The sequence below is a fragment of the Gallus gallus genome, chromosome 2 (genome assembly GCF_016699485.2).
Source record: "Gallus gallus isolate bGalGal1 chromosome 2, bGalGal1.mat.broiler.GRCg7b, whole genome shotgun sequence".
NCBI classification, from domain to species: Eukaryota; Metazoa; Chordata; class Aves; order Galliformes; family Phasianidae; genus Gallus; species Gallus gallus.
In genome coordinates, this window is record NC_052533.1 from 30,621,662 (window position 1) to 30,646,920 (window position 25,259).

At 41.6% G+C, this 25,259-nt stretch overlaps 1 protein-coding gene across 2 annotated transcripts in view; it reads right to left on the reverse strand.

Annotated features, from left to right (window-relative positions):
* RAPGEF5 (Rap guanine nucleotide exchange factor 5) overlaps positions 1–25,259 on the reverse strand; it is a 151,361-nt gene that overhangs the window by 88,126 nt on the left and 37,976 nt on the right. For both annotated transcript variants that reach the window (XM_015281856.4, XM_015281855.4), the window contains exons 6-8: positions 23,983–24,049; positions 17,719–17,767; positions 2,835–2,911 (exon numbers count right to left, since the gene is read on the reverse strand). In XM_015281856.4, coding sequence (XP_015137342.1) covers positions 2,835–2,911; positions 17,719–17,767; positions 23,983–24,049 — 193 coding nt within the window. The remainder of the gene's footprint in view (positions 1–2,834; positions 2,912–17,718; positions 17,768–23,982; positions 24,050–25,259) is intronic.

Genomic DNA, 25,259 nt, shown 5'->3' on the forward strand with positions numbered 1-25,259 from the left:
GAAGATACTGTTAGAGTCTCATACTACCAGTCACTTTCATTTGTCAATATAAATCTAATTTCCAAGAAATACCTCTAATGCTGTTAAGGAAAAAGGTAAAGACCGGCCACTATGCTTGCACCGTGCAGTCTTAATTTGTCTTCTGTGCAGGCACACAGCCTCCAAAATCCTGCATGCCCAAATATTTCTGCTTAGTCCTCCAATTCACATATACCAACCGAGTTGCAAGTACTAACTTATTTGAAGGTGAAAATTATGAAGTTGTATATTGTAGGAGCCTTATCAGAAGACTTCTACTACTATTTACAGCACAAAATTACTACAATTGCAGGTGTTTCTACAATATTTGAAATGGAATAGAAATGTTTAATGGGAAGAAAAATGAATTAGTCACTACTGAGGCTGGAAAAGGAAAGATGCTGATAATGCCTTTCTTTTTTTTTTTCCCCAGCACATTCATTGGAAAACATTCCATCTGCAAAATCTTTACATGAATATGCCAGGGGTGACACGGCAGTGACTTAAGGCATCCCTATGGCACATTGTTTAAGAAACAATCCGTTTAAAAAGCTCAGAATTTTTTCCAGACTTCCACCTGCTTCATGAATTACTGAGGTAAGTCAGTTCTGTGTCAAGCAGACAGTGTTTAGAGCAAGCACCACACATTTAAACGTTGCTAACAGAGGAGATTTGTGTTGTTTGAACTGTACAACTATGTCTTTTGCATCTGCTGAAAACCTAATTATTGCAAGCTTCCACTTTGATCAGCCTGAAAACTAAATACCGATATGCCACTGCCTCAACAGATCATTTACTTTGCTTCAGTCACTTGCACAGCCTCACTAAAGTGAAAAGAACATTCACACCCTTCACCCAAACTGTACCCCATGTTTGCAGAATGCCATTTTTATGGGACTGACAAAGAAATTAGAGCAACAGCTGCTTTGATAATGCCACCATTCTACTCCCGGTTGAGTACTTCAACACTTTTCTTAACTGCTCAGTTAATAATTAATTGTACATGTGTTTCAAATTCTTTCAAACTTCAGATGCTGATTTGCAGCCGAATGAGAGCTGAATAAATCTGTATTAACAATTCTTCTTCATTCTCATCTGCTCATCTAATCCTACTAGCTTGCTAGCTGTCTACTTATAAGCTTTGAGCAACCAATGTAGTCTTTCCTTTTAGATCTCTTACATAAACGTAAACCAGCATTTCCCAAAAATAGCAACTACATGGGCTGCTCCAAAAGTAATGCCTCCTCTTCCATTATGTCGGTCCACAGAGGCAAATGTTGTTGGTATGGTAGTAGATGTTGAACCTTCACACCAATATTCGGTTACAGATTGTTGCTTCATAAAAGATGGCAGCAGAGGGGTAGTCTGACAGAATGGCATTTGACATGGAAGTGTGGGAAAAAGGGCACCCACTGACATTCATTGATGCTTGCTGAACGTTTACGGAGACTGAACGGTGGATGTGAGCACAGTGAGGAGGTGGGTGGTGCATTTCAGCAGTGGCAACAGCGGTCACCTCCACTGATGCAGATTTTTACTAGTGCAGCATGCAGGCTCTTGTTTATCACTGGTGAAAATGTACAGCTATGGTGGTGACTGTTGAAAAACCATGTTTTGTAGCTCTATCAAAGAGTGTTATTATGCTCTTTGTATCTGTTGTAATTTCCATGGAAATAAATAGGAGGCATTACTTTGACAACAAAGCTGTACAACAATCAAGCAGAAGAGAGAATATCTGAAAATAATTAAGAACAGAAAAGAGCAGGTCATTTCAGAACACCCTGCTCAAGTATTACTGTGACGAGTGTGGTAAATACCCAGTTAAAAGCTGACACAGGAGGCACATACGCATGGTCTCCATTCCGCCTGTGATGTCTGCCATGACCCAGGCTGCCTACAGAAGCTTCCTGCAGACCCTCCTGTGCTTGAGAAAGCCTGCATCTCTAGAGGGGTTCAGGGTACTGCTAACATGGCTGCACAGAACAGACATCATTACAAATCCCATCTCTCTCACATACAGCTTTTTAGCTGGCAAAATGCTAGGAGAGAAATCAGAGACAAGAGCTACAATTTGTATTCATCATGAGAAGAAATGGTGATAACTGGCAGGAAGCAAAAGATTTTCAAGAGGAACAGAAGAAAAAAAAGAAACAGTCAGGACTGGGAGAAACCAATTTTAAATTAAAAACAATAATCAGTACCCAATACAACGAGCAATATAATTATGCACAGTTCGAATGTGTGAACTGAATGATTGAATGAGCTGAAGATTAATCAAAAAAGATTCACAGAATCAACAAGGATAAGAAATCCCACAATAAATTACTGAAGAATGTAGTTTTATTTCTTCTGAGTAATATCTAGAAGTATGCTTTGGTTGTAAATGGGGGCAGTTAAGGAAGGAAAGAAAGAGGTTGTTGCTTACACTCAAGTGACTCTTAAGTATCTTCATTTCATTGCACGTCTACTTACAGTGATTAAAATTCAATCAAAATGTCATATAGTCTTGCCTCTTAAAACACAACTCATTTTATTTTCACATCTGGTATGTGCTATGTGTATCATCCAGAAAGAACAGAGAGAGTTTAAAAATGCTGTCTGATTTCAACATCATGGAATTAATTCCCAGGGTGACCATCAATCTTATTCTAAATAGTCACATAAGACAATATCCAGCAGACTTCTACTTCCTATGGTTCCCTGCTCAGACCATTGAGGGAAATCCATTTTCCAGTGCTAAAGAGCTATCCAAAGCAGATCCTTCAGCTTGTAGACTTGAAAAAGTTTCTAAGACGCCATTAATCTTACACATTTACCTGAGCATCAGAGGCAGTCTTGAGCTCTTCCAGCCCTCTTATTTCTTGACTGCTGTTTTCTTCATTTTGATGAATTGCTAAAATAAGAAAGAGAATGTGTTGGAAGCAGGCATGTTCAAATCACAAGCAGCACCAAAGCAGCACATGGCCCATTCTAGATCAAACAGGATGGCCTTGGACCAACCAACGTGGTTCCAAGTTGAGCTTTCTAATCAAGTCATTGAGTAGTTTTGGAAAAACTCCTGTATGGACCTTTTTTTATTATTTTTTTTTTATCTAGGAAGTAAAATGCAGTACTGAATAGTTATATTTCTGCTACTAAGTTTTTCCTGATAAAGCAGTGGAATTCAAGGGAACTCCCATCTTTTCTATATATTATAACAAGACCCACTGACTCACAAAGAATGAAAAACAGAAATCGCTTTATTTTCATTTTATTGCAGAAGGTCAACTCAGACTAAACAAAATAAACAGATTTATCCTTCATCTCAGCCTTGGAAAATTCTTTGTAGGCAAAGTGATCTTAATCTCACCAAACACCACCATTACTCATGAAAGCCACCTCCCACATCCTAAGATATCTGAACCAGTCATCAGTCTGCACCTGAGCTGCCACCACTTGTTTGAAAGCAAGCATCACCAATCTTGCTTTGCCTTAAAATTACATCTGTAAAGTGAGGCTGACTAGGATCTGACCGCTGAACAAATCAGTGTGCAAGAAGCAGGAGAAGGGTTGGCAGGCAGCAGTTAGAGCCTCATCAGTCACCCTCACCCAAGCTCTCCTTAGCTTAACCCTTCAGACACGGCCAGGTTAATGCAGTTAAGCTGATGCATGGAGCTGGAGCCATGAGATCTGGCATGCTGAGTCTGCTGCAGGCATGACACACAGTCAGCCCAAGCCTCAGGCAGCATCTAGCACCCTAAAAGAGAAGTAACTATAGACTGTTCTTGAATTCCAACTAAAGGATATGGATTTATTCTTTTACTACAGGATTTCTGCCGACATTGCTATGCGAAATAGAGTATGATGCTTCTTTCTCCCCATCCCACACAGTTCTATTATTTAAAAAATTAAATTAATACAGAGGCAATTGCAAAAGGAGGAGAAGTCATTTTATCAGAAGTCTGGTACAAATCTTCACTGGGTTTGCTGACATCACTTGACTCTCTACAGCTACCTGAAGGGAGGTTGTGGTGAGGTCAGACTCTTCTCCCATGTAACCCGCAATAGGACTAGAGGGAATGGCCTCAAGTTATGCCAGGGGAAATTCAGGTTGGATGTTAGGAAATACTTCTCCAAGAGAGTGATCAGGCACTGGAACAGGCTGCCCAGGGAGGTGGTGGAATCACCATCCCTGGAGGTGTTCAAGAAATGTTTAGTGTTGTATTGAGGGACATGGTTTAGTGGAAAATATTGGTGAGAGGTGGATGGTTGGACTGGATGATCTTAGAGGTTTTTTCCAACTGTGGTGATTTTATGATTCTATAAAGCCCAACCCCTAAAATTCAAGGCAAATGCTGAAAACATGGGGTCAATCTTTAGACGTAACAGAAAGCATTTATAATCTGGGTTAAATTGCAGTAGAATTTAAAGACAGACAAAACCAAAATGTGACTGTGCCATTGCAATGTATCCATTCTCTAGGCTGGGAAAGTAACAACCCAACAAAGACACAACCAGAATTACAGCCCCAATAGCTCTGTGTGGCCCCTGCTTTCCTATCCCAGGTTTCTCAAGAGGGCCTACTCCATCCCACCACATCAGGGATCTGTGCAGCCCCTTCTTTTGTGGCCCACCTCCCAGCCTTCCTCTTCCCAGAGCTGTAACTGCACAGAGCATAAAGTGTTCAGGGCACTGATATGCCAAACACTGCTCAGAACAGCAGGTAAGAGGCAGGAGTCTCCTGCCATAAGGTGCTAATGAATAAAAAATATTAATAAAATAATAATAAATGGTTGTTTGAGCAGTTGTGAAGTGCTCGAGTCTGTATTAGCAGAAATAGAGCATTTCCTCAACTCTCACTTTCCTGGTTTCTCCTAGGCAATTTGCTCTAGTCACAAATGGCCAAAACATCCCTTCAGATGTTGACAGCTAATCATGGTATTTCCAGGGACCAGCTCAAAGTAAATTCATGGGTCCAGGCAGCTTCTCCTAGGCATGCTGTGACCAGCTGTGATGAAGAAATGACAAGCAGCCCACAGTCAATTCCTTGTCACCATTACAAGTGTCCCCTGCCCAGCACCAGCCCCTAGGCCTACTCTGACCAAAACAAGTTGGCCAACTACAGAGGAAGGCACGCACCGTTGCTACTTTGGTTGGCAGAACAGCAAGGGGACAGCATAGGAACTATTGACAACAGCAGGCATGGAGTGCTGCAGGGAACCACGTCTTTCAGCAGGCACAGAGGAGGAGGGTGCACAGCCCCAGCCTGCACAGCACTAATATCCTTGGATGTTGAACAATTTTAGCGTGAGAAATTTTAAAGCTGATGAGAAAATGGCCTTGGTTAGGACATACGCTAAACAAACCCATTAGAAAAAAAAAAGTATTTTTGTCAGCAATTTCACAGCTCAGCTCTAAAAAAGCTGAAAAAGCTGATAATACAAACCCAGCTCTCCTTGGCTGCAGTGTTGTTTAGACTGTGTAAAGAATGTAGGAAAGAACCAGTAAATATTTTCTTATAGGAAAAAAAGGAAAGTCCCAGACCTCACACTGACGTGCTCCTGGCTCTCTTGGGAGAGAGAGAGCACTTAGCCTCTTTTTCATGAAGTTTCCATCACAAACTTGATTGTTGCATCCTCTCTGTCTCTTATCCAAACACATAAGGACCAGCCATGGTTTGAGCCCTTCAGCTACGTTCAGAGGGTAATACTTAAGGAATCCCACCACCAATACATTTTTTTCTACCACAAGAATACAGCTCCTTGAAGGCTGAAGTGGCCACACTGGTGAATAACAATCCTTAATGCTATTTTGATGGTTCCAGCACAAAAAAGGTTACTACATATTTTGTCTATAAAACAAAGAAAAAATAAAACGTAAACCTCTTAAATATTCCTATCTAGTTCAAAAATGTATATTCACGTGGGCCATCAGATGCACCAAGAAACAAATTGCTGTATTTCCTCACTCAGTGCCATCTCAAAGACAGCCCCTCAATTCCCACCCAGGAAACCAATCTATGGCAGTGGCCTCAGTACTGCCCCAACAGGCTCTTGTGCATGCAATAAACATTTAGCCATAAAATGTAAGAATTCAAGGATAATTTTCCATTTACAGACAGCTGGCTTTATATTTTTGAATAAAAAGCCTTGACGTTGCAAATTCAGTCACAGGAAAAGTGACAGGGAGGCTAGGGTGGGATGGGAAAGCATTTCCCAGGCAAGTGTTGATTCTGGGACAGTTCCCTAAAACTGTAGCATGTACACACTAAGAAGTTGTGAATTTTGGAGCTGGGCCAACCACTGCCTTCTCTGCCAGCATAAGCCCTGCTTCTCTCCTTGCCACACAAGTACTCCAGCACATCTGACAAAGCAGCAGCTCCAGAGAAAGGCAAAGGCAGTTTACCATGATCTGTCAGTATCTGCTTAATGTTATGTTTGGGTTCAGCCTTGAAACCACAGACAGAAAAAAAACCACAAACGAATGTGCAGTGGCCAGTTCTCTTTTCCACCTGCAGCACTTCTCCTTTGGTCAATAAGAGAGGTCACCAGGAATGAAATAAAAAGATATTAAACAAGCATTAGCTTGTTAATGTGCAGTTCAAATGTGTCCATTTGCAAATTAGCCTAGGGAATCTGGGATGTTGATTTTTTATGATCACTTAAAGATCACAAGGGCCATTATCTGATCCGAGTCCCTTGTGTCCATATGGACCATAGCTGAGCTCTATCCAGAGGATTCTTCCATAAAACTAACATTGGAATCGAAAGTACTTGTAGAAGGGAGCTTTGTCCTTTAGCAATTTGACTTCAGCTCATTAAACCAACAGAGAAAAAACAGAAAAGAAGTAAATCATGCTGTACTAGCTATATCAGCAAGATCAGACATTACAAAGGGGTTAGAAGGGAGAGGGAACATAACTATGGCTGACACAGGAACCAAGCACAACCTTTGAGTCAACACTACTGACTGCTGCTCTTCCCGCTTTCTCAGCCTCACTTCAAAGTTTTAAGTAGATTTAAGACACAGGCATAGATTTGTCTCCCTCAACAGTACCACAGAACACCAAAGGGCTCTTCACAGCTGGACCCAATGTGCAGCACTGAGGTCCTCCCAGCGCCCAGGGGAAGCATCCCACCAGGCTCTGAGGCTGCATGTCATTCTGCCCCTAAGCGGGCTGCTCCTCATGGCCCCAGACCTGAAGGTAAACCGTGTTTGACTTTTAAAAGTCACATCTTACAATTCACACCATTGCATTTTTTCATATTTTGTGCTATTCAAATAGCAGCATCTTTCACCTAAGTGAAATTGGAAAGGACAGTTAAAAAAAAAAAAAAAAGAAAAATCTACCCATAAAGCAACTCCTGGAACCCAAAGCATTCTAAACTTCCCAGAGGCTCTGCTCTATTGTGCAGCAGCCCAGCATTCTTCCTCTGCTATAAATGAAATGTCTTCTTTCTGCCCTTTCTGGCTGCCAAGATAACCTCCCTGAGACAAACCCCTGCACTATCGCATGAGCTCTGCAGCCAGCCCGCCCAAACAATAACACCAGCAGAGGTGTGAACTTCCTCCCTTTGGCTCCACAGGGTGTGAACTCCAAAAGCTAATTATTTAAGTGATTCAGTGGGGACCCGCCATTCCCACCAACCGTTTTGCTGCAGGACAGAGCAGCATGGCAGGCATGGACATCTGTCCTCCAACCACGGTCACTCCAAAGCCAACTCAGCTCCCTGCAAAACAGGCTTTCCTTCCAGCTGTAATACATTTGGGGTTTGTTCAGCTGGTGATGGATTGCTGTAAGCTCAGCTGTGTTTGACGCCCTGGTTGAGAACGGAGCACCCTGGCAGTAGGCAGCAGAGGGGACAGGGCATTTCTGACAGCTTGTAAGATCACTGTGAAGCCCAGCCATGGCACCAGGACTGCCTGCCTTCTGGGAGCTCATAAACCTTGCCTTTGGCAGATACACTGCTTACATTGCACTGCCCTAGGCTGCTCTCAAGATTGAACGCACTGAGCACCACAAGCCCCCAGGCACAGCCTGGCAACACCTGCCAGCTAGCACAGAGATGTCCCCACAGTGGTGTGGAGGCAGCTCTGCCACTGCACTAAGCTTGGTCACCCCTCAGACTACGCCTTTCATACTTCAGCAGTGCACCTTCATTTCAAATAAGAACGCTCATTTATTCCTTACTGTTGTTCTTTAACCTGCTAACATCCTCCAACATCAAACTACTTCACCTTCTGTAAGATTTCAATCCTACTACGTAATCAAACTTTTTACGTGTGCATGTAAGATGGATATATGTATATGCATTATATATATGTACATACATATATATTAATACATGCAGTTGGACCAGATGATCTTAGAGGTATTTTCCAACCTTAATGATTCTGTACATATTCATCATTCATATCTATAATTTCTTCTTGCCAATAAGGCACCAACATGCCCTCTGTAGATGGAATGTTGTTTATTTGACAAGCCAGCAGATTTTCACTCCCATCCCTGCTGAATGGTTATAGGCTGTTTTTCTGTTCCTGTTCACTGCTGAAAAGACCTCGGGAATCTCCAAGAAAATTCCCTGGGGGAAGCATTCAATGCTCTGAACTGCCAACAGCCTGCACCACTTGATTTATCACCTGCTCCTGGGAAGACCACAACTTCCAGCATTCTTCTTATAACCCAAATCTTTTAGAAGCGTGTTTCTCTCTTTTTCCCCCCTAATGAAGTTTGTAGCATGAACCTTTCCAGAAGTAGCAAAAAAGTGGTTTTTTTCCAAAAAGCACATAATTCTAAGCCCGTTTCATGGTTTATGAAAACTTCCTTATTCGAACAACGGAGCTTGTTGTTCTTCATGGAGGGGGTAGAGAGGGCTCCAGAGAGGTTCGTTACTATGGCAGCTCTGAGCTGTTTGACGATGTTATAATGTTTGCTGATGCTTATTAATTTATCAGGGTGGAAAAAAAAAAGAATGGCTTGTATTGATTCCACTGGGGAAAATAAAAGCCACATCCTCTAGCTTGCATAAGGCACTAGGGCTGAGTGGTGGAAAGGAGCTGAGCCACAAACGCTTCACAAACCCCAGATTTGGGGGACCGTGTTAAGGCAGACCAGGCCCTCACACACACACTGCGGTATTTTCCAAGTTTATTTCCAGGTAGAAAGAAGAAAAACAACAAGCAATGAACAACTCTGAAATCACCAAAAGCTGCAGATACAGCACAGATAATCCCAGAAATAAAACCCTCCAACTGAGAACTGTTTCCTTATTTACCATGAAACTGTGATCCTTTGCTAGAAATTACTGAAAAGAGAAAGCTTTTAAGCTCATCCTTAACATGATTCCTTTTATTAGCAATACAAAATTTGCCTTTGAGCTTTCTCATTCCTTCCCACTATGTCTGCATATATATATGCAAATTATTGTGCAGATTTCCCTTCTCTGAGTACACCACATATCTCTGAAACAGTTGGCAGGCCCTTGGGGGGTGTCGCCCAGACAGCTGTGCAATCAGCTGAGTAAATCAGCTAATTAAAGAAACAAAGAGAATGCAAAAATTATTAAAGAGACGCCAGTTTACAACGTTGTTCAGCACCTCTGTATCTAAAAAAGCACAGCAAGCATAGGATAGAATAAAGGTGCTTGTAAATTTGGGAACGAACTACTGCCAAAACGACAACGATGCCAGTTTCACTCAAACATTAATCTGGGATTCATGGTTTTTATTCTTATTTATGCTTTGCAGTTTAAATCAACTTAATATAAATTAATTCAGCATTTGGTTTTAAACAGATAAAAAACACGAAAAGTAATGTCGGTTCCATAACTGATTTCAGTATGTAAAAAATGGTCATTAACTTCTCCTTGACCTTAGGTGTAGAACTAATATTGAATTTGTGCAGAGGGTCCTCATTATGCTTGTCTAGCTTCCATCCAGAAGAAATAGGTTCCCGAGGGTCTCAGTGCTACAAGCCATTCCTCAGATCTCAAATAGGAAACAGGACTCCTTAAAATTATGCAAAAAACATTTCCTCTCATTGCAGAATTTATCAAAAGGAACAGATAACAGAAAGGGTAGGAATCTGAAATCTAAACAGTGCAAAGCCAGACTGGTAAGAAAGGAGGCTGACAGATGTAGATTTGGCCTGTCTGATCCACACATCATTAAAACACCGTTCCTTTTCACTGCATCTGAACAACCACCGGAAGGGCAAACCTCATTCTGAATGAGACTCAGGCCCGCCTACGTTATATAGCCATTGTAAATTAAAGAATTGAGTAAAGCAACCAATAGTTCCCAATTTTCCAATTTCTGGCTCATAGCCAGAAGCCTTGGCTGCTGTTCTTTCCACATTCTAGTACAATGTTTCTGCTAGAAAGTTCTGTTCATTTTAACTGACCCCTTCGTCTGATCTTGAAGGCCCATATTTCGTCCAAAATGGCGGTGCATTGGAAGAATGGGATTTGTAATCTCTGGCTAAACCAGGCGGGGTGCTTCCTACTGGATAGCCTGGCCAGGGGAGGTTCGGTTTTCATTGCCAGACGCACCAAGACACATACAAAGGAGAAGTCACATTTTACACATGCTTTGTGAACGTATGAGCTCATATCATTATTATTTTTTTAATCGAGGAGAGCAGAAGTGCAGAATGAGTAGCAAACAATATAGGATTACTATAGAAATAGACAAGAGTGATGTTCTTCATAGAAACAGCAGTTCAAGGGAAACCATTCAATGGCTGAACGCACAAAGCTTTGCATTTTACCCAGTGCATTTAAACATTTATTCTCATCAGCATATTTAAATAAAAATAATAATAATCAAGCAGCAATGAATGGATCTCTAACAGCTAAAAAAAAGTGAAGGAGATCCCAACACATGATGAGCATGCATGGAGAGAAGCTGGGGGCAAGTTGTTCAGATGGGGAGGTGCAGTCATGCACAAGGGACAGTGGCAGGGCAGGCTGGTGCGAAGTGAAACACTGCTCTCTGCTCCATGGAAATATCCTACGTGCATGGCCAGGAAAGGAACAGGAAACAAAGAGGACTCTGAACAAATACATTCTGTGAGCTCTACAAATGCCTCTCCCAGCGGACTGGAAACAAAGCATTCACCTAGGGACTCCATTTTCACACAGTTCTTGTCTTTTTGACCTTACCGTGCAATCCCTTTCTGCATATTTGCAAAATATCTGTCATCTATGCAGCTATTTTGAATTGCTCATTTTTACATGCAAGCACCTTGTAAACCATGCAGAAATAACAACACACATTCTGAAACAACTACAAAAGAACTGGCCATCTCCTTGCCAAATCATGGGGTGGCACAAGCCAGGTGGTCACCGAGCCAGCCACAGCACAGCAGAGCACAGTAGAGTGTGTCCTGGCTGCACAGCACTAGGAGTAGCACTCCTCAGTGCCAGAGGCAGCCTCTGAGCCCACCTTCTTGGTATGCCTGGGCTTAGGGGCAGTGAGAGAAACCCATAGGATGCACTGGGCTATGGGGATGGGCATTCTCTTCGATAAAGCATGAAACTTCAGGAAAGGATCATTTAAAGAAACCAAATTACCTCCCTTAGTTTAAGGCATCATATCCTTAAAATACAATGTGGTTTTTCAAATATTGCTGTTTTCAGGTACAACTTTAATGCTTTCTAACCCCATTTCAATGGGAAAAGTGAAGATAAAGTTACTGAGACCAATCTAACGCATGACTCTCCTGCACCTTTGAGTGGACACTCCTCCAAGATGACTTATCAACACTTGCAGAAGACCTCCATCTTTTTCCACACATTTTGCTAGTTTGACCCTTGCTTTCATGACAAGGGTGCTTGGAGGAAATGCTGTAATGAAATATAGTCTTACATAAATGAACCCACTGCAAAGAAACAAAAGGGACGTAAAAGAACAGCGCACTTACTGATATCAGTGTTATATGCTAGCCTTCTCCCACCTTTCAAACTCCCAATTTTTCCACAGGCGAAAATGCACACCTCTGTGGCACAACTGCCATTTCATCCTGTAAATGAAAACAAGTTCTTCCAGACCCTAAGGATTTTCAATGGCAGAAAACGAGTGATAATAATATGTGCCCATTTCACACCAGAGATATTGAACATTCCCTTGTTTGCAAGACCTGTGCATTCAGAGGGTACTTAATGTGTTCCAGACTTAAACACAATGCTGAGCTACTCCATTCTTCAGTGACCTTCACTGTGTGTTTGCAACCTCATTTTTCAACCACGTGTATAAATCTGACTCAAATTCTTAAGGATTTCTGAGTCAATGTAACAACTCTACTACAGGTGAGTAATAACATAACATACGACTTTCACATAGCATGGACTGATTAATTATTCTAATTTATTATTTGAACAATTCTAATAGTATTTCTAATTATTAGAAAGGAATGTTACCAGAAAGTCTCACACAGATCCGTGTTACTTGAGGAAAAGGGCTGAATGGGAAAGACACAACTTCCTGAGCTAACAAAGCTGATAAAGCAGAGGAATGCTGCCAGAAGGGTCCCCTGGGCTCCTTCCCACACCACTCCCCACCCGTCAATTAGAGCTGCCATCCTCGCTTTGCAGTGGTTCCAGCACCTCTCAGCCCTGAGAGGAAGGATCTAAAGATAGTGAGTACCTGGGAGGAAAAAGTTGCATATAAAATGCAATATTGCTAAATGCAAACTCATTCCCATAGGAAAAATTATATGTAGCTGTATGCAGGCAACAAGCACGTCTCCATTACAGCTCTGAGCAGTTTCATTTTCTAAACTTAACGCTCAGTAGGGATCAAAAAGAAAAGCACGCACAGACAAAAAAAAAAAGGAAGAGGATTAGTAATTAATTGATATGTTACCAAACAGAAAACAAACAGAAAATACCATAATGCTCCTGCATAAGCTGGGGTGTTTCTGTGTTTTAAACGCTGCATGCTGTTCTGGTTGCCTCATCCCAAAATAACATAATAGAATACAAAGCAAAGATGATCAGCTCTAATGGAAGAGATTTAGGAGGAATAAGCAGTGCTTTAGCCTGGAAGTGAGACAGCTCACTGGGGATATGACAGAAGGGCACAAAACAGTAAGAAAAGGGACTGGGGATGGGTTGTTCACTACTTGCATAACCAAAGAGTAGTATCACAACACCTGGGGACTGTGTTTAAAATAAACAAACAAAAAATGCTCTCACACTCCTCAAACTGTGGGACTCATTGCCACAGGATGGTCTGAAGTACCCATGGGTTCAAAAAGCGATCTGACAAACCAATGGTAAGAAAGTTCACCCCAGGGGCTACCCATCACAGCTGCATGAGCACAGCAAAATCCCTATTCCACGGACTGGTGGATGCTGAGTGAGCACATCAGGACTGTCTGTACTTGTTCTGTTTCCCTGCCCTAAGCATCCTCTGCTCTTCACTTACAGCAGGATTAGAACTGGATGCACTTTTAACTCGACCCGGCCTGGCTGCTGCTGTGTTTCTAACCTGGTGATGTTGCTTCAGGTGTGCTCGAGCACGACCACACTGCAGCTCCAGTGGCTCTCAGGAGGTGGCACAGCTGCTGCTGGGAGGGAAAGCTCCTGCTCACAGTCTGCAAGGCTCAAGCCCCACTGGTGAGCTCACACTGAATCGCCTGCCCTTCTCTTCTCAGGAAAGAGAGAAGAAAACCCCCTGCCCTGTTTGTTGTCCATGCCATGGTGTGCAGCTCGTGCTCAGAGCTGCCTGACTTCTTGCTTGTGGACAGGATTAGCATGAGCATAGAGCATCCACCTGACAGACTTTGATCAGATGTGATGTACCCGTGTATCTCCGCCACTGGCTAAACCTCCAGCCTTAGGCTATTTGCTGCATTTTCTCCCTGCTTTAGCTGCCCTCTCTAACACATAAGGAACATGTCATGAGCCATGACAAGCAATTGAGATAAATGCCAGCCCTTGTAAAGCTTCAGAACAGAAGCTGCCTCTCTGTTCTGCTCCAGCACACCTGCGGTAGCGATCACAAACCAGCAAGGTATAAATGAACACAACAATTCTAATTGCCAAGTGCCTACAATTAAAAGCAAAGTTATCTTCTGCTCCAGTTACTTGCTTCCCAGGACCTGTTACCGAATCAAGGATGACAGCATTTAATCTATTTATTTCTGATGTTAAGCAAGAACAATTTTAATGCATTTTTCTATGCCACAGAGAAGTGCCCAGGCTCATTTTTTTTCTTCTTAGGTCAACTTTACTATGAGAGCTTTATTCTAGTGAAATATAAATGTACTTTGTAGTCAACAGTGCAACTGAAGACCATCAAAACTTTAGGATTACAGGCATTAATTTTACCCCTTTTGCATTGCTTAGTTTCATTTGCAAAGAAACTACTAATGTTAAGCTTCCTCTGCATGAGGGCTCTCAAGCACCTACCTACCTGCTTCCCCCTTGCTATCAGAGTGTTATGGATAAGGCATACATTCGAAATATGAACAGGGAGATCTCCACAGCACACAAGTTCTTCATTTCTCAGGTTCTGCATTTTTCCTTCAGCCATCTGACACGGTTTTATGCTTGTTCTCATATTCTTCCACTCCACAAAAAAAAAAAGACCAAAGAACACCTCTGGAAGAAAAGCATTCTCGCCCACACCCTGCAGACTTCACTTTCTGCTGATGTTTTCCACCCAGTAAGAATCTGATACTCTGCCCTACCCCACATCAGGCTCATGGCTCTGTCTTCATTCACAGAGCATTTTGTCAGCAGATACAGACAGTGTCTAAATCTCTGATCTGAAACAGCTGTTCCAGCCCAAGAACTGAAACAGCCATAATTACTGCTTCTCATACACTGAATTTCTTTGACTGCTACATAGCAGCCCAAGCTTTATTTCACTGCTGATATTCAAAGGCAACCCTTCCCCTGTCCAAGCACAGCAGACCTCAGAGACTGGAACCTATTCAGCCCTCACAGACAAGGCTGCAGTTCCCACGTGCTTGTGTAGCACTTCTATGCAACATAACACAGTGATTGTCATAACAGCTCCAGACAAGTAGTAGTATGGGTTTTAACAGCCAGTTTTTCTAGTACAACTAAATCACTGCAAAGTGCCTCTCTAAAGGCAGAGGTATATCCAGAAATAAGGTAATTCGGGAACAAACCACACGGTCTTTATTTTAATTTAAAAAAAAAAAAGTCAACTTCAAGTTTTGCTGTCTCTGGTAGTGTCAGCCAGCTGTCTGGAGGAAATACTTCAAAACACTGTAATTTAACAACCACCAAGCCATCAAAAGCAGCACAGAAACGTCTGTACAACAGCTCTGGGGTTTGCAGTGCAGACCTCAAGGACAGGTCTCAGTGAAGGCAGACCCACCCAGTAGGCAGGACGAGGGCTGCAGCCCACACTCGGCCTGGAACCAAACCAGGGCCACCGGCCCGACAGCCATGTGCCACAGTTTCTAAGCCAAAACAAACTCTTTGTCTGAGGTTTATTTCCTGGAATTATATAGAGTCTTGGACAAGGTTAGAAGAACAATATCTTAGAAAGATCCTGTGGCTTTTAGCTCCAGAAGCACTTTCTGTGAAATACGCTTCACTTCAGCAGGCACAGCATACCACAGCCTGATTGCTCACTGTAACTGCTATGCTGTGAACTTAACCATCAGCAATAAAATAAATAAGCATAATCAACCACTCTAATTTACTCTGTTCCTACTAAAGTAAAGGCATTAACATAAATTAGACCTTACATTTAAGCCTGTTCATGTAGCCATTTGTTTTTATAACAGTTGTCCAGGATGAGGCAGAAAGAAATGCACATTTCAAAAACAAGTGTGCCTGGTTTGGGCTAAAACTGGATAAAGAGTTGTCTTTCATTTGGATCTAAACCGATCTTGCTCGTGTTTCCATTAACATATTAGGAAGGGCCAGTCAGCACTTCAGAGCTCTGCAGGGAGCTTTGTTTATTTAAGGCTGAAATTTTTAACTAAATCATTTCTATCTGCTCAATGTAGGCTGCCATTCTACCAGCGCAAGGGAGACTCCAAGAACTGCCCTCCTTTCCCATTTTATACCCTGCAGCTCATTCCCAATCCAGTTGCCCCCGTCCCACATCGCAGGGACACACCAGTATATGGAGCCATCCACTGAACAGAAACGAGATGCTAACTCAGGTTAAAACAAACTCTTTTAGGGAAAAGAGCTTGTATTCACAAACAGTTGCTGTAATAGCATTTGCCAAAAGAGCTGAAGATGAAACGTAGGGACAGATTTCTTGGAGCTGTATAGCTGCTAACTAAAAGTTTTGTGGAACCATACACTTGACCCGTTTTACAGCAAAACAAAAGGAATCCTTCAATCTCCCCTTAAAATAACCTGTTTTTCTTCTGCACTCAACCAGAGCAGAAGCATTTCCATGTTCAGCCATCATAATTCAAGTGGGACTGGGCTGGCACCAAGTGAGGGCAGCAGCAGAGAGCTGCTGACATTGCCAACTACCACAGCAGCTTCAGAAGCCAAGCAATGATACTCACAGAAGTATCTGTATCAGCAGTTCTGAATTCACATCTACATGTAATTATTTTCTGTGGATTTACAGGTGACCATGGATGCAACCTATGGGTATTTCTATTTCTGGCCAAAGACGCATCACACTGTCTGAAATATTTTTTTTATATGGGAGTATTTGCAGATATATCAGCCACATCTTCTGGTGCATTGAGTTGAAGGTGTCATTTTATGCACAGTGGTGTGTTGTGTATAATAACTTTTTGCTGTACTTGCATGCAGCAGATAGACAGATGGATACAGAGCCTATGACATCATATCATTAGCAAGTCAGAAAATAGCTCGAAGTGCAAGATCTATTACCTCAATTTCTAGCAAAATCACTGAAGTCACAAGAGATGCTCAGTGAAATTACTCCCAAAGACCTCCAAGGCTTTGGGAACATGCCAGTAATTTAAGTCAACTCTATTTCTGTTTTGCTGTGGCAAAACATTCATCTCTCCCTTTGCCAAAGGCAGTTTGCCCTGACTGCACGTTAACAGGCAAAGACGCTTGAGAGTTAACCCCGTACAGGAGCAGGACTGCTCACGTTGGTTTGGTTAGTTCCCTTGCAAAGCCAGGGAAGTGGCTGTGCTGATAAACCCTGACAGAGGTGAACGACTACAGATTTCAGCACCTTTACACTGTATCAAGAGCACATGCTGTAATGCTCATATTCTCAGATTTTCAGTTACCTTTCCCCTTCTTCTGACCTCATAAAAGAATTGCTGCTATAGTCTCTTGGGTGCATCAGACATAGTCCTCAGGAAAGAAAGCCCTCATGCACCAAGTTGGCCTTTTGTTTAAGATAAGGAAATGCACCTGATCAGGTGCATAAAACACAGCAAAGATGGCACGAGATGTCAGGCCATGCAACAAACACAGGGAAACGATCAACCTATTTATCTGTTATAAAGTGCAAAGCCAGAGATAATAACAACATCAGCCAGCGAGAGATCTGCATTCAAGTGTAGCACTTGTATTTTACCAGCAAGGCCATTAGGTGCGATGAGAAGAAAAGCTAAACATCACACTAACTGCACAGTGCCCTGTATGCAGATTCTCCAGTGAGAGGGGAATGATCTCCATCTTTGTTTCCCAATCTTAATAGGACAGCAACAAAAATATAAATGCTTTAACAACAAAAGGGAGCAATGTCATACAAACCTCTCCAAAGTCCATTCTGACTCACCTGACTTCCTGGCTTTCAAGGCAATGACAGCAGCCAGCTCTCTCTGAACCTAAAATACCAGGAAAGGAAGCAATGGTTATTGTTACTGATATTCAGTGAAACAAACAAAAAGCAACCTTGGTAGGACACAGAGTATCAGTTTTGGAGCAGTAAACCACAGACGGCATTATGCAGATAGTCTCGAAACTGCAGTCACTTTTCTAGGAAATCTATTTCTTCTTTTCAGCTGGGAATTCTGTGACAATGATTTTGTTTCAACCTTAATTTAATGTAAATATTGCACCTTCCTTAGGGAATGGCTAATTCAGTAGCTTGACATGCAATTTATTTGTGCAGCATATCTCCTGCACAAGCACACACTTAAGGCTTCTTCCTTTCCTTGTTAAATGTTTATTTTATCTCTGCTGAGCACCCTTGTAGCCTTGGACTTCTGCGTGACTGCAGCACAGGCCCATTGCCCATGCTGGGGTTTGGCTAAGGTTCGTGCATATAACTGACATTCACTTTTGCAGCCCTGAGGAGGAAGCAACCTCTCCTACTTGCACCGCTGACCATTTCAGGACCAAACTTCAGCTCCAGGTGAACATGCAGAAATAGGAGCCATCTGGTTTCCACGTTTCCAGGCTACCTTACCGGGATGTGATGAAATGACTGCCATGCCAGCCAACTCCCTCTCTCAGCCTCTTGTTTCTGCTTTTCTGAATTCCCTCTATTTTCCATGTAATCCCTGTGCTACCAGACACAGTTTCTTTAGCCACCTCACCCCTATAATCTTTTCCCTTCGTAGATGTTTTCCCTTAAAAAAAAAAAAAAAAGAAAATTGGTAAATTTCCACATTATGCTTATTTCATTTATGCTGCATACTTCTCACTGCCATCACCATCTCCCTGCAGCTGCCTCGAGTGCTCTGCACTTGAGGACACAGAATCCCAGGTGCTCTCCTGCATAGGCCACAACACTCCCCTCTCTCTGCCGCTTCCAATTCTCCCAGCTCCTCTTGCTTCCCAAGGCAGCCCATCCTGAGAATAACAAAAGAACAGTGGGACACTCCAACAGTTTTTCTAGGGATTGTCTTATCCCTCTGCACAAAGTCTCTTGCACGGCATGCCAGCTATTTTGTCTAACAGACCTGTGCACAGCTCAAGGCTATTCTGAAGTGGGAGTTTTGGAACATGATTTCTAAAAGGATGCAAAATTTAAAACATCATTTGCAAGACATGGAGTATGACCAGAACTATGCCCACGAAGAGCCCCTGTAGTAGCACAGTCACTAACAACAGCCAATATCCCATTCACAACTCTGAAGAAAAGTTTAAAACTGTGAAATCAAAACAATCCATGTTATATTGCTCTGAGCAGAAAGACAGACGGCAGCGGTTACCAGGAGAAGACAAAATTGCATGGGACATCTCAGGACAATGGTAACCCTGCATCCACTGATCACACAGCTGCCATCCAGCAGCCTGGTCCATGTTGGGCAGAAAGCACTCATACCAGAGGCCACATCCTTCCTCCACTTGCATCCTTCCTTCCCTTAAAGCAAAGGAAGGGACAGCTTTTTTGCTGCCTTTGCAAGGTACAAGGATCTTTTCTACTCCTTGATGCTGCCCCGTGGAAAGGGACTTATTTTTCTGCCACTCCAAGCAGGAAAGTATGAAGGCAGTGCCACAGATCTCTTAAATGCTGTCCTGTTTCCAGCACAATTGTTCAAGCTGGCAATATCACCTTCCCTTCCTTCCTTCCTGTATACTCATTCCCATGTCTGGAGAACTGTTAATCATGTTTAATATAAGCACAAACTGCAAGCATGATAGGAAAGAACCGCTGATTTTTTTTGTTTGTTTCTTTTTGGCAAAACAACTTGCAGGCTTATTTGCAACATTTAATATACACAAGTAATAACACACACAAGCTATCCAGAGAGATTTCCCATAAAAGCCCAACCCGTTTCTGAATAACCCCATCAGCACTTCTCTTGGCTAAACTGCTCAGAGCTCATGCTCTTCATTAACCTCAGCAGGAGGTACCAATGTCTGTGCCCCAGCCCTGGTCTATTCTCCCAGGTGCAGACAATATGAAATCGTGCACTGATGACTCATCTGTATCTTTTAGTGTTTAAAAAACACATTATCTCAAGATTAGCCTTAGGAGACATAACAGTCTTCAACAGTTGTAAACATACCAATTAATCCAATCAAACAGAATTGGAAAAATGCAAATCTCTTCGTGAGCATAAAAAAAAAAAAAAAAACACACCACCTTCCCAGAAACAGGAGAAAAAAACATTATTGAGGCATCTTGCTATTCTATGTACACTATTACTTACTCTTACAAGGTAGAACTTTCTAAGTTTGAACGACATTGTTTTCATGACAGGCAGTAACAGCACTACTTTTCTGTATTTCCTCTATATTAAGCGAAATATCTTGTTGGTTGGTATGTGCCAAGAATGTAGCTGGCACTGAACTTAATCTGACCAAAACCATTAACCTAAAATAGGGGGGGGGGGGAAATGTTCCTCTAGCCTTAATATTAAGCAAACTTTCCTTCTTCAAAGGGCTTCATCGTGTCTGTCTGAGCTCCCTCTCATAGGATTCATTTCAGTTGCTAAGAATTGGTAATGCTAAGCATCCTTCTGGATTTGCCAGGTGTCCCTAGATTTCATAATCTATATACTTTTGTCTATTTTAGCGTAAATGCACTTGACATCTCTGCTGGACGTGCAATTCCTATGCATCATTACACCAATGGAAATCAGTGTACAACATTCATTCCTCACTGCACACATGCCACGCATTATCATACTTCTTCCTAATAGGATTTCAGTTACTGCCTGTTTGACAAAATCGATAGTCGCACATCACATTGCAGATAATAATCTAGACTCAAAGTAAAATATATATTCAAACAAGAGCTGTGCCTGCCGTAATAAATGGAGATGTTAAATATAAAAAAAATTGTTTGTACACGTAGCTTGTCACCACAAAGTGAGCACTATCTAAATAGTATCCCACTTTGAGTAGCAATGCAGAGTGATTCAGCTTTAAGACTAGCTCACCACACTGTATTTACAGAAATATTATTATTTCAGTCAAAAGAGAATGTCTTGTGCATGCACCTTGCCACATCTTATTCAGTTTTCTTCTTGCAATAAGAAAGAGCAAGAGTATTCATACGGAGTGGTACCCACTTGTATGCCTGCTTCATCATTTCCCAGATGCACTGCATTAACACCTCAGTATGCTCTTCTACCTTACCACAAGGTGATGCAACAGAAACAGTCAGAGACATCTCAAAGTGCTCTGGTTTTAACAGACAGTGCTACAAGTCCTTTTAGATGTGGCTCCTTTTTTGGGACATGGCATAGAATTCATTGCAGCTCTGGAATTCTTCTTTAAACCCAGAAGTGATCTATATACTTTTCTTAAACACTCATTGCAATGGAGTATATAATGAGAGCGTGGAGCTCAATAGGTTCTATTCAGTTACCTTCACTGACTCTGCTTCTTCCACTGTAGAGTAAATCGTAAAGAAAAACCAACACGTGACCAAGTTAGTTTCTTGTATTTTGTACCTGACTCTGCTCTTAAAAGAGGTGTATTCCATGGATTGTGAACAAATTAAGATGAGAAAAAAAACCTTTGCAGTTTCCTCCAATTGCCCTTCTGATTTGGTATAATTCACCACAGCCGTCACTCTTATCTTCTATGGTCTCCACAGTCATTGTTTAAAACTAAGAGTGCATTTCCTTGCCTAACCATTTCAAATGGCTGAGTTATCCTAAAACATGCAAATTGTGCAGTGAATGTGAGAAGTAGAGTTATACAAAAGAAAAAACACCTGGTAACAAAGAATATTAGGGAGTGGTAAGAGAAAGACCAACAAAAAAAAAGCCAGACTACAGTAAAATAAATGAAATGAGGAATTCACCAACCTTGTGCAGGTGTCTGTGCCAGTCACTCTCCATTCCCTTTATAGAGAGTGAATACATCACCATTACAGCTTAAGGCATGACTGCTTTCTGTAAAAGCCAGACTTCCAAAATAAATCACATATTCAGCCTCCTAAAAATGCCTATTCCTACTCCCCGGCTCCATGGAGTGCCTGGGGGAAACTAGCTCAGATGTAGATGTTTGCCACGTGGCCACTTGTATTGAAGTGAAGTGCGTTCTACCCTTTGCAACATGAAAGCTTTAGTAGGGATAGAGAAGTACACAACTAGATCTTCAGTGCACCCACGCCTACAAGTTCACTGTGCACTTTCCAACACTAAACTGGTGACTTATATGTTAGGCACACAGACTCCTTGGTTGGGGAGATCCTCCCAGTCAGTTTATATATACACATATATATATATGAATTTGGATATTCAACCTCTAAAAAAGAAAACTTGGCACAGGTGCATCCTTCTGACCTGACACAGTGTGTTTTAATCTGTTACAGGAAAGGCAAAGAGAAAGCAGAATAGACAGCAGTAGCACCTGCAGGCTGTTTTCCCCTATTGACTGATGGGATTTGAACCTCTGTACCTAGAAACGCGTGAAAAAGTAAAACCTGATCTCCAGCTGCTTTAGTGCTGGGCTGGAGGCAAGGTTCTTCACTTCTGAAACACTAATATGAAGAATGCTGTGAGCAGATCCTGAAGTACGGATTCTTCAAGTAAGAGTGGTTTGATTCTGTACAAAATACAAGAATATTCGGTGAACCAAAAAGGAATACGTTGTGAACAAATTTCCAGTCATGGCCCTTATGGTTGGCTTCCTGCTCCAGCTCACAGAGCTCTTCTCCAAGAAAAACCACAGAAAACCTATATCCTGATGAGGAAAGCATCCTGTCGAACAGTGAAAGCTGAGGGTTCAATTTCCCTTGAAGCAAATGAAGGCTCTCCATGAAGTCTTAAGAAGAATTTCAGATCCCAGACTACTGGAAGGAGGAAATGGAGTAAAGCCATATTCCAGATGATATTTCAGCTTCCCTTAGAGGGAGAAGTTAATATGTAAATGTTAACATTTGAGGTATTCTGCTCTGTTCCCAGGCTTTTTGTCCAGAGTTTGAATTTAGAAAATTGCTACAGAGAGCCTGTACAGTTTTCTGAGAAAACAAACAAAAAAGCAGGAAAAAAAAAAAGTTGTTTTTGACCAACACCATGCCAAGGAATGGGCCTCTGGCCATCTGCAAATGCAATTGCCTAATTTTACTTCACTTAGTTAGCTGCAGTGGTAAAACAGCTCATTAAAAATAAAACAAAATTGAACACGTGCCCTACTGCTGCAATCGCCAAGGATGTAGTTCAAAGGTTTGACCTTGCAAGATAGATGAGAAGCACTCTGAACTCAATGTCAATTACTCCTCCAGTGCATTTAGAGATGTTTAGAGATGTGCATTCTCCTCCAATGTATCCATCGACAGTTTGATCCAGTGCTCTCAACATGTTTTGTAGAGGGAAAATGTATTCTTTTAGTCTTGAGAGAAGAACCGTTCGATGGGTACTGGTAACATTCTATAGAGAAAGTGGTTCTGTGGGTTTTGTTTGCTTTGTTGTTGTGTTGTTGCTTTTTTTTTTTTTAAAGATGACTTTGCAGTAAGTGTGTTTTTCTATTCTTTACTCCAAGTAAAAGTAAAAATGGAGGAAATCACGTTTCTGAGCTTCCCATTCTTTCATTTTTAGTGTCAGAAAAAAAAAAAACTGTAGAAAACAAACAAGGAATTTGCATATATGGAAAATAGAGAACAATTTACAAACAATTTTCTAGCCTCTTAATTTTGCACAAGGTGTTGAGCAAGGAGAATCGCTCTTTCCACATTTTGGTAAATGCCTTCTGTAAAGACATTTGTCTTTAAAAAGCTTAGCACAAGTTCTCCTTCCTTTCAATTTTTCAGAGTTTTCAACATACCATTTGATCCATTTTTCTCTTCCTTGGTTCCCCCCATCCCATTGCTGCGTTCCACTTGACCAAGAGGATCTGAGCACAAAGTAGCTGGCAGAAAAAAATCAACATGATTCTCCAAATTGATATTTCCTGGGCCATGAATAGCGTGGATTATAAGAGAGCAAACTGCAGTCCTTCCTTGAACTGATTTTAATAGCTGTGTAATTACACGCTAAAACTCTAATAGAGCTTCCTCCTTTCAGGGACAAAAAAAAAAAAGTAGTTTGCATTACAAACACCTCCTCACTAAGACTTGGTTCTTTAATTTGAAAAGATTCAAAACATGACAGTATTTCAAACACGATCAGTACCAACTTTGATGCAGTGACCTTACCGCAGAAGTGAGACGGGCAAGAATTTCAGCATTGGTTTCTGCTGTATCTTCTATTTTTTGATCAGGCCTTAAAAACAAAAATAAGATTATATTAGTTCTTTCATTCTGTTTCAACATCTTTTGATTCCTGAAAAGCACAGAGTTATGTGGCCAGAGGCACTAATGTAAAAGGGCTTCTGAGATTCTACATCAAAAAGATGACTGCAACGTGACAATAATTAATTGTGTCAGTAACTACAGAGCACACCCTTTGTACCTTGCTGTCAAAAACTTCTGTGATTGGATTGACATAAATCAATGAGAGAATTCTTCAGCTATAAAACCATGATGAAAAACTGAAGAACACAGGACATTCTTAACTCAAAGTTGCTTATGTGAATGCATATTTTGCTGTGCCAAAAACATATGCCATCAACAGAGCAAAGTCTTCCATCTGCCCACCAACCAGCTTTCCTCAAATGTGGAGAAACACCTTTAATGGTACATGCACTTGCACAGATAAAAGCAGGCAGCATCAAAATTACTAGGGGGCAGGTGCAGTTTGATATTTATGAAAAAGTGAAAATGAAAAGAATAAAGATAAGAAGCCATAAATTAGCATACTAAAGTAACAGGTAAGAACACTATTAGGTCGCAATGACAGTAATTCACAAAACAGAAAGACTTGATGTGCCTTTACAAAAATAGGGCAGTGCATGTCGAACCCTTTTAGAGGCTGTCACAGAACCTGCCCATGTGGATGAAGCCACACTAACACTGCTGTGGGATAGAAGTATTCTGTCTTTAAAAAACAGTCTAATTCTCACCAATAAACTACCTGTGAGCTTTTCATAAGGCTTACAGACAAACAGATCATCAACCCAAGTTATAATCCCATCATATTAGTATCTATGGGAAGAAGAAAAGGACATCTTTTACTTTTGACAGTTTTCAAGAAGCATGGCATGTCAGCGAGTTGAGCAGATATGCAAAACTGCAGCTGCTGTACTAAACATAAATCACAGGTATTAGCAGTTCCTTCTGTCTTTGGCTAAATTATTTAATTGCTCACATGCCTTGATGTGTTTAGAGAGATTACTGACAAGATGTCTGGAATACGCAGATGGAGAATTTGTGGTTCTTACAGCCCACGTCCGAAAATTTCTTTCCCTAATTAAAAAAATAAAGGTCAGAAAGCACTGGATGACACATGCATTCATTCTCTGACGAGCATATTCAAATCAAAATGGTAATCTGGATTAGAAAGCACCACCATCACAACTGCCTTTCCCATTCAA